This window comes from Quercus suber, unplaced genomic scaffold, assembly GCF_002906115.3.
Source record: "Quercus suber isolate HL8 unplaced genomic scaffold, Cork oak 2.0 scaffold_20, whole genome shotgun sequence".
NCBI classification, from domain to species: Eukaryota; Viridiplantae; Streptophyta; class Magnoliopsida; order Fagales; family Fagaceae; genus Quercus; species Quercus suber.
The window spans coordinates 239662-250180 of NW_027069485.1; the positions used below are offsets into that span (position 1 = coordinate 239662).

Consider the following 10519-nt stretch of genomic DNA (forward strand, 5'->3'; position numbering starts at 1 on the left):
ACTCAAAACCAAACAGCATACAGCCCAACGGCTAGAACCCAAATTTAATCACCGCCTTTCTCCAAAATCCAATTCCGATTCCAACTCGGAACTCCTACTCCTTGAGGGTCACGGAAACAACACAAGCAAATTTAAATACATATATTCTGAAATTATAAGAGTTGCTACAACGTTGTGTAATTCAACTTGGAGAGAGCAAGACTTATTTGATTCTGTTTTAATTTGGGAGAGGAAGAAGGTAGCACTGATCATCAACAATCTCACTACACGTTGTGACAATGACCACAGAGACTGAGGTTCTCAAGTTTCGGCTTCCTAAGCCTGTAACAGATGTGGGTATGGCTTTTCTTGATCATCAAAATTCCAAGGTACCCATCATCAATTACAGTAAAGGTGGTGGCTTTGAAAAGGATTCTGGGGTTCCAAACAGAAAGAGGCTGATAATCAAGATTCGTATTCCTAATCCTAAGGCAAAAACAGAAACGACCACAGTGCCTCTGAAGAACAATTGTCAAGATTCCAAACCCATCACCAAAACCTCTGGTTACCGTGAAAGGGTTGGGAAACAGTTGACAGAGGCCTTTTCCAGAGTTTCTTTTGAAACTGATGAGAGCATATCACCAGCAATAAACCCAGTTCAAGTGGCTGTTTCAGTAGAGTCTGCTATGTTTGAAAGGATTGGGTGGTCTAATCCCATCAAGAAGGCTAATTATCAATCCATCTTGTTCAATCTCAAAGACCCAAAGAACCCAGATTTGAGGAGGAAGGTGCTTCTTGGGGAGATCAAGCCTGAGACTCTTGTAACCATGAGTGCAGAGGAGATGGCCAGTCACAAGAGGCAGAGTGAGAACATTCAGATACAGTTGAAAAGCTTGAAAAGATGTATGCATGATGCTGATGAGGAAGAAAAGGCCACCACTGACATGTTCCAGTGCAGCCGGTGTCGTGAGCGCAAGTGTACCTATTACCAGATGCAGACCCGGAGTGCCGATGAACCCATGACAACTTATGTCACTTGTTGCAAATGCAGCAAACGTTGGAAGGTCTAATTAGGGCCACGGCTATGTTCGTTATTGATTGTCAAGAGCACTACGGCTAATGTTGGACGAAATTATTAGTCTAAGAATAGGAATTACTTCCATATTTTGTCCACATTAATGATTCTTGATGTAACTACGTTTTTGGTCTTATATGTTAAGATTCTCTGTCTCATATGTAAAGTCTTCTTATCATCTTCTGATATAGTGTTCTAATTAAATTGTTTGATTCTTTTTTTTTCCTGGTTGATTAGTTGCACATTTTGAATGTGCTTTAGAAATTAATAATTTACTGCATACCATATTGGCTATGCAGATAAATTTATTAACAAGCAGTAAAAAAAATTTCCTCTTCAATTGTTAGACGTGCGGCAGAGCTAGAATCAAGTAATGCAAAAGCTCCATTAAAGTCTATATTGACTCGTTCTATAAGATCAAGTACAGTCCACAATGGTTCCTTATGTATGAATTCTCATTAAATTTTAATGATAATCAGTTTCAAATATTTAGATTTTTTTTTCTTGGTTAAAATTTTGTCGCACATTTTGTATGTGCATTGTTTGCCGAGAGCAATTCCTTTTAGCGAGAATCCTTTAGCCCTGATCTATAAAATTGTGAGCAACCGATCCATACATTGAGTGGCTGTGAATTTGTGCTGGCACAGGATCTCTGGTACCTTTTTTAGCTATATTTTTACATCATGGTTATTAAGAATTCTGTTTTGTATTCAATGATGCTAGCTGCTTCTACAAGCCCTCTTATGGAAATAACAAATGGTATCTGATATATGGCCAAGTGAATGAGTTTGTATTACGTTTAATATAAAGAATTCAGTATTCGCCCATATATGAGCTCTTAGTAGAGCCCCCAACCCTCTGAAAATGCCTCATGTGGCAGCTCTACCTCCCCCAAAGCAAGTTTTGGTTTAACTCTTTGAGTATATGCCCTCCCTTTGTTATTTGCAACTATCCATTGACAATCCCATCAAAATCCTGTAATGTCAAGCACCAAGAAAAAGGAAAAAAATTAGGTCCAACTGGTTTTTCTTGTTGCTTAACATGAAAAAAAAAAGTTTAATTTTACCAATAAATGTTAATCATTATTAAAATGATAAGTTGTATAAGTTTCAGGGTGATTGGTTAATTTTCAGTGACAACTAATTGGGTCACATTATACAGAGGAGAATAGCATCACCAGTTTAGTGAGCTTATAATGAAAGTCAACAGTGTATTAGACAGAAAAGCTTAGACTATGAAACTCAATATAAGCTTGGAAATTTAGATATTTGGGAATCCAATCTTTTTGTATCTATGTCCTTTATAGTGGCTGAAAAGGTTGAAAAGATGTGTACATGATGCTGATGACGAAGACAAGGCCACCACTAACATGTTCTAGTATAGCCGGTGTCACGAGCACAAGTGTACCTATTACTAGATGCAGACCCGGAGTGCCGATGAACCCATGACAACTTATGTCACTTGTTGCAAATGCAACAACTTATGTGCTTTAGAAAGTAATATGCTTCCTGGCTGAGCAATTTTTGCTAAAAGCTTATTTAATTTCTTTTTCATTTTTTATTTATTTAAGTAACAGTTCTTTGTCAACGAGGGCTTAGCTAAGTGGGTAAGGTTCGGACGCTTCATGCAACACACCTAGGTTCGAGTCCCGCTACCTGCAAGCTTTCGTTGGTGGGTAAACTTAATGGTGAGGTGTACTCACAAAGTGTGAGGTGACTCCCACACAAAGGGTACAGAACAGATACCGACTATGGACTCTCTAACCGAGGCCACTGACTCCCTGCCTGGGGGTGTAATATGACCATAAAAACCCTCATTTTTTTGCTTCTCAAAAAAAAAAAAAGTAACAGTTCTTTTTTTTTTCCTTTTTTTTTTTTTTTGAGTAACAGTTCTTCAGCCATGGATATTTCAAGAAGTGAGCAACTGATACCACTGCACACTTTTGGTATGATGGTCACTCCATAGGTATAAGTGCTTGTGGGGCGTGGAGGACAAGAACTGGGGTTTAAGGCTCCAGGAGGGAGCTTCACATATATATATACACTTAGATTAGGCCAGAATAGAATTCTATCTTGTTAAAAAAGAGAGAGAGAGAGAGAGAGAGAGAGAGAGAGAGAAGTGAGCAACTGATATATACGTTAATTGTGAAGTGACTTCCCATCCATGATCAAAACTAATGCTTCGAGTTTTCACTTGATGTGGTAAGCAATTTTTTCCTTTTCCCCTCATTAACCAAGTCTAAGCTATTTAATTCCTGGGAATTGGTAAGAAAAGAACTCAATGTCTAATAATCACTCCTCAAAGTTCAAATTTAACAAGATTCCAAGATTTTATTTTGTTTCTTCCATGTTTTAGCAGATATCAAAAGGAATGAAAATTTTGCACCACAAAATCATGAATTCATTGGACCTACTTTTCAATAATTTTGAAAATGCTTTTATACAACATAAACTGCTCATAATAAACAGGTTCCCTTGCACTCAACGTTAGATTGTAAATAATTATAGTGAAATTGAAAATACACCACCAACAACCTTTAAGTTTTTTTTTTTTTTTTTTGAGAAGAAACCTTCAATTCAAATGTCAACATTTTTTTTTTTTTATATTTTCATTTTCAATGAAAACAATAACGGTCTGTTTGTATGGAGAATGAAAAAGTAAGAGGATAGAAAATATTTTAGTTTTCCATCATGTTATTTGGTTGGGGGAGTAGAAAAGTGTAAGAATCAATGGAAAACTTTTTTGTTTGTTTAAGAAAAAAAATGAGAGGATGAAAAATGTAATTTTTATAAATTTACTTTGATACCCCTCTTAGATATTTTTTTTTTTTTTTAAAGTAACAAATTATATTTTTATTAAAAAAAATTGTATGGATAGACAATTCATTTTTAAAAAATCTTACAAAAACTTAAAAAAGATAAGAGAAGAAAATGAATGATTTGATGAAAAAATAAAATACCCGGAAGAGAAGTAACATAGAAAGACCAAAAAAAAAAAAAAAAAAAGAAAGAAGAAGAAGAAGAAGGAAAAAGAACCACGTTGCATAAAGATAGTTTTATCCAAAAGGCTAATAACGTTTGTGTTTCCATTATCTCTCAATATTTCTCCCCAATTGGGAGAGCTTGCATATTGGTGGACTCGTGAAAAAAATACTCAAACCCCCCTAATTTTTTCTTGTAGGGGGGCAAATTGATCCACAGCCTAAAATACTTGGACGATGGCCCAACAAGCCCACAACAATAAATTTGTTAAAAAGTAGGTTAATATTGAACATTTAACAAGTCAAATATGAATCACAATGGGTTAGTTTAGTATAGGAATGACTAAGAAGAGCAAACTTAAAAGAAAAACACTTCTCGATCAAATCCGAGGATGGTATGTTTTTATATATATCCCAAACTTCTATAAATGTTATAGTTCTTGGTTATACAGTGTTTATTTTCTTTCTTTTTTCTCCTCTCCTCTCCTCTCTGTAATGGAATCATTTCCCTTTTATACTCCCCCACCTTCTCTCATCTTAGCCCTCCACTTATTGATCATATAACTAATCTACTTGATATTTGTCCCATCAAAACTTTCTTAAAGTCTTTGTGGGCAACTATAAGGCTAGAAGTTACTGTTTAGGCATCACCTCCACATTAATGCAACTAGTTGGTTAGATGCAGAGTATTCAATGCGGTGGTAGCAGCTTTCTTTCAAATATTTCTCAATTCTTTGTTGACTCATCTCTCTCTGAAACTTGTCCTCCTTCCAAGCATGGTTGTCCACTGCCTAATACTTGTTGGGTGGTCAGACTTAAGCTTCCACTCTATTTCCCGAGAAGGTTTGTCTCCTCGGACAACATCACCTGGTTGTCGTGACTAGCTCTCGTTCTCAGTCCGATAACTTACTTGCCTTTACTAATACTTATTTGTCCTCGAGCACAGCCCACAGCCCAATTCCCTTATCCAAGCCATTTATCCTCACATCTCTCATAACCAAATAACACAAAAAGTGATTTTCTCTTCTAATTTTTCAACCTTTTTTCCATTCTCCCCAACCAAAAGGATTGTAAGGCTCAGATTCCCCTCCTCAACTTTAAATATATAAGTCAATTACTTTTAAATTAATTGGCACTTGGGGATATTTCCATTGCGATTATCCCTTTTCTAGGAATTGAAGTATCATTGATATATTATATATGATCGCTCGTAACAGTACGAAGTAGCAAAGTGCAAGGCATTCTTTTTAATTTGTTGTTATTCTAATGCCTGATGTTTGACTTTGATTCCTCGTATGCAATCACCTTATTTCTAATAAGGTGATTTTAAAATTAGAAAAAAGTAGTGATAAAAAAGAAATGGGAGGGAGTTGTGAGAGTGCTGAGTGAAAAAAACAAGTGATTTTGGATGGTTGTAGAATATATATTAAATAGATCAATTATAAATAAAATAGATTCTCAAAAAAAAAATATAAATAAAATATGTATCAAAAATCAAATTATATATAAATAATTTAAATATATATTAAATAAAAACTATGTATATAAATATTCAGGGAGATGTGGGAAAAACCAATCTCATGCTGCAACTCTTCAAGGCAGATAAAACTCTTGTGGGACAGAGTGAGGTTGGGTGAAATAGTGGGGATTGGAGAATTTTCATCATCCCTGAATTTTATTAGTGTATCCAACTGGATTAAATAAAATTATTACATGTATAAGAAATTTCATTAATATCATTAAAATTAAATAATAGAATAAAAATAAAAAAAAGAAATATTTTTAGTTATGTGACAAAAAGTTGTACCATACAGAAGTTTTAATAAATAAATAAGTAAAAATTAAAATAAATAGTGGAACTTTTAAAAATTTCTCAATAATTTAGATAATAAAATTTTAGTTGAAGTAATATTTTAAAACATTTGATCTTTTAATGATAGAATTTCACAAAGGTATGAAGTGGCAGAGCCAGAAATTTTATTCAGGTGAGCCAAAATTAATATAACAAAATTCTCTTAAGTTAATTATTATGATAATAGAATAATAACTCAGTATAAAATTATAAATATCAAATCACAAATCACAACACATCATAAAAATTAAAAATTAAAAAAATAAAATAAAAAGCAGTATTGAACTTAAGTGAGTCTAGTCTCTAGTCTCAGTCTCAAGTCTCATCGCAACACATAAAATAATAAAAATTTTAAGTTTTCCAAATATTAAAATGCAACCTGTAAAGCAATATAGTACACGTTTATCAAAAGTTCAAAGTTCAAACCATTACACAGTTTTAAGTCTTTTAGTTTGGGTTTCTCATATACCCAGGGAACAAAAGAAACTTGCATTCTCAAACATAAAAGATAGAGAGATAGTAGGCACAGGCAGCAGGTGTAAGGGATCAGCCAACTGTTTAGGACTCCAGGATTTGAAGACTACGGCTGCGTAAGACTATTTTAAATGAGATTTGGGTTTTTTTTTTTTTTTTCTCTAGTAATCTGCAGAGATTAAAATTGAAAGGCCAGGGTTTTTGTTTTTGTTTTTGTTTTTTTTTTTGGATATTGTTTATTTGGGAATTCTGGAAGTTGGTAAAGATGGATTATTGTTTGAATTTGGAGGCTTATGGGCTCAGGAATGGGCTAGATGTTTTTGTTTTGCTCTTTTTATTACTATTTTTTTGGGCTTTTCTAAACCAATTCGATAATTTTAGGGCATCCAAAATATGTTTTAATATTTTTTGGGCTTTTCTTGACTAGTAGTATTTTTTTTTTCTCTCACTCAAAATCTTGTTTTGGGGGTGGGAGTAGAATATTTATAGCATATTTACATATAATATAGCATTTTATTAGCACCCTTAATGGAAATTTTAAAAACTCAGGGGAGGCCATGCGCCCCCCCCCCCCCCCAGCCCCTCCCTGGCTCCACCAATGATTGTACTAAAATCATTAATGTACATCAATTTTATACATACAAAATAAAGGAGCATATAATAGACCATCTACGTGGAGAAGGCATTCATTTGTCGCAACCGTAAAGTAAAGGATATAAATTTTATTATAATGTATGTTGACGGATTAAGTTTTTTTTTCTTTCTTTTTCTTTTTTTTTAATTTTTGTTATTAAAACTCAATAGTTACAATGAGTGAACTCAATGAAGGAGGACTTGAATCACCAACATTCGAGTGGTCTAGTTGGTAAGAAACCGGGCCAACAAGTCTCAGGACTTGGGTTCAAGCCTCAAATAACTAGTTGTGTATTGGTGCTCCTTATATTACATCTCCATCACAACCGGTCGACCTAACTTAACTGACTAGGAGTATAGGGTCCTCCTTAGGAGCAGTTGAGATATTACTATGGTTATACCCAGGTAGAGAAGCCACACTGGTGAGCCCTCCTAACCATTTTCATTTACCAAAAAAAAAAAGGGGGGGGGGGGACTTGAATTATGGACTTTTATGTGAAAATTAGAAATACTAAAATGTGACAATTAAACTATGAAGTTATTGGCATACAACAAAAGATGCTTATACTTTTGGCAATAAATAAATATGTTAACTAACTCCTAATTAAATTCAAATATATTTTTGTATTGACCAATGAAATCCAAACATCATCTTCTTTTCCAAAGGAAATTAAACTCAATACATCCATATGTTTGAATTTAATTGAAAAATCTAATGAAACATGAACAAAATTGACTAATTTCACTTGCAAATTGAGAGGGGCAGTTTACGCATAAAAATTAAAAAACCATCCAATAAATAAATATAAAATATTGGATTGAGAACCGGTGCAACACTTTCATGGGTTGAGATTGAAATTCAATGTCAGTCCTTTTAGCAAAATATATTTTTCCTTTTGGAAATAAATAAATCTTTTAATGTACTCATACTAGAGATGGATACAATTGTAATGCTTCGTCTCCTCCATCAAATGTAGAGCCAAACCATTTACAAACTGAGAAACCATCTATTATTGATGTGCTTTACTTATAGAAACCATTACCACATTCGTCCCTAGTGATTTTAAGACTGAAAAGACCAATAATTGGTTAACAAAAATTAATGCTTTGTTTGTTTTGGCAGAAAATGTTTTCTAGAAAAAATTCTGTCAATTTTGATGTTTGGTATAACGAAAGCATAAGTTACAACAAAACAATTTTTTAATCAACTAAAAATAAGCTCAAATTAACAGAACATTTTCCAAACTTCAAATACTCAACAAACCATCACAATTGTACTCCACACTTAAAATTTTTCCTTTCTTATTTTCAAAGTGACATTCAAACAAAGGAAAACCTGTATTTTTTCTACCCAAACAAAAAATCCAAAAACGAATCATTTTATAAAATAAAATAAAATAAAAAACAGAGTGTAAATATCACAAAGGGAGAACATATATATACATAAAGTAAAACTTATGTACAGTATATTAGGTTCTCCAATTAATTTCAAACACATATTGTATTGACCAATAAAACACAAATGATGCTTTCTTCTGCAATGACAGTTAAATTTAATACATTCATGTCTTTAAGTTTAATTAAAAAAACCTAATGAAACACAATTGCAAGGGGGTGGGGTACCCATTAAAATTTAAAAGCCACCCAATAAATTAGTATTAAATCTTGGATTGATATCTGATGCAATACTTTTAAGGATGAGGATCAAAAGTCAATCTCAATTTTTTTTTTTTTAACATTTTATCTTTTTACTTTTTTCCATTTTATTTTTTCACTTTCAATTAATATATATATATATATATATATGAAGTGCAATTACACGGTGTGATCCAATCCTCAAAAGTCAAAATCTCTCTATTTCCAATAGTAAAAAATAAATAAACCAAAGAAAAATTAAATAAAATTAAAATTCACCTCTCAGCCCAAACCGAACAGGCTGAACAGCAAACATGTTTTAGTATTTATTCGGAATTACTTGACACTCGAAAACCAAATACCCAATAGCCCCAATAGCTATAAGCCTATAACACATTTTTTATCGGATGTCCCCGAAGGGTCATAAGCCTATAACACATTACCGCCCTGCTTCCTCAACTTCAAATTTGCTAATCCGAATCCAAATCCAACTAGAATTCTTTGAATTTTAAGGAAATCTTAATTAAATACATAGTCCCTCTTTTACAATCACAATATAATAATCCTTCTTAGAGTTTCTGAAATTTAAAAAAAAAAAAAAAAAAAAGTTGCTAAAATGAACTACTTTTATTTGGAGAATTAAACGTTGTGTTCTTGGAAGAGATAAGTAATTGCAATTTTATTTGTGAACATAATCATTAAACCTGACCGTTCTAGGCCAGTTGGGCCAGTATTGATGAACCAACACTTAAGCCGGTCCAGTTGTTTGATTGGACCACTTATGCAATTGACCTAATGAAATCTAGTAAGACCCAAAGGATTTTTCACAACCCATGAAACCCGGACAAGTTGTTGTGGCCCATCTAGTTTTCTAATTTTGAATAAAATTACCTTCATGGATTCATTGCAATATTGTTGAATGAATTTAGAGCTTAACGAAAACAAGTGATTTTATAATAAAGTTGATGCTTGACCTTTTAACAAAGATATAGCTTCAAGTTTTGGTTCAAATAGTAATTCATGAGATTAGGGCAACGCGTGAGATATACAATATGCATAGAATGTAACTTTAGAGTTTGAGATATTCCTTTATACCTAGAATTTTAAGAAATATAATGTAATAACATATTTAGCAACTTGGTTACAATTTTATGAAATCCTTTTTATTTTATAATTACTTTCTACTTTTGTTACTTGTGAAACCTTGAGTTTGTATTATACTAGGTGACTTGTTCTTTAAACTTAATTTTAATTAGTAATTTAGGCATGCCTTTTTTCATATTTATTTTATGATTTATTAAACTTATTTTTATAATTATTTTATTTTCATTTAACCATACGGTTCGATCGGTAACCAACTGGTGTGAACTAGTGACCCAATACCACGAAATCCAAAATTTTCTCAAATTCCAATTTTAAAAAATAATAATAATAAAATAAACAAATAAAATAAAATATAAAAATATAAAAATCCAGAAACAGATGTGGGTATGGCTTTTCTTAATCATCAAGATTCCAAGGCATCGATCATCAAACAAAACAAAGACGGTGGCTATGAAAAGTTTTATGGGGTTTCAAACAAAAAGAGGCTGATAATCAAGTTTCATATTCCTACTCCTGAGGCAAAAACAAAAACGAAAAAGGTGCCCCTAAAGAACAATCACCAAGATTCCAAACCCATCACCAAAAGCTCTGATTACCGTGTGAGGTTTAGGAAATAGTTGACACTTGACAGAGGCCTTTTCTAGAGTTTTCTTTTTCTGAAATTGACGAGATGATCATGAAATGTTTGACCTGAGTTGACTCAATTCAAAGATCAAGGCATACTTCATTAACATCTTAGGGTTTGTTTGGTAATGTTATTTTAGTAATGTTATTTGTATTTTTTGAA

General features: G+C 32.7%; 1 protein-coding gene across 1 annotated transcript; it reads left to right on the plus strand.

The window, feature by feature from the left end:
• The first annotated feature begins 278 nt into the window (after positions 1-278).
• Positions 279-1049, plus strand: LOC111987280 (transcription elongation factor TFIIS). Its single transcript, XM_024018975.1, has one exon. It carries the CDS (start codon positions 279-281, stop codon positions 1047-1049), a length of 771 nt encoding a protein of 256 aa, XP_023874743.1.
• The last annotated feature ends 9470 nt before the right edge of the window (positions 1050-10519 follow it).

Bases quoted from the DNA above. Each gene is read 5' to 3' on its own strand.
- LOC111987280 (XM_024018975.1), top strand. From the start codon at position 279: ATGACCACAGAGACTGAGGTTCTCAAGTTTCGGCTTCCTAAGCCTGTA.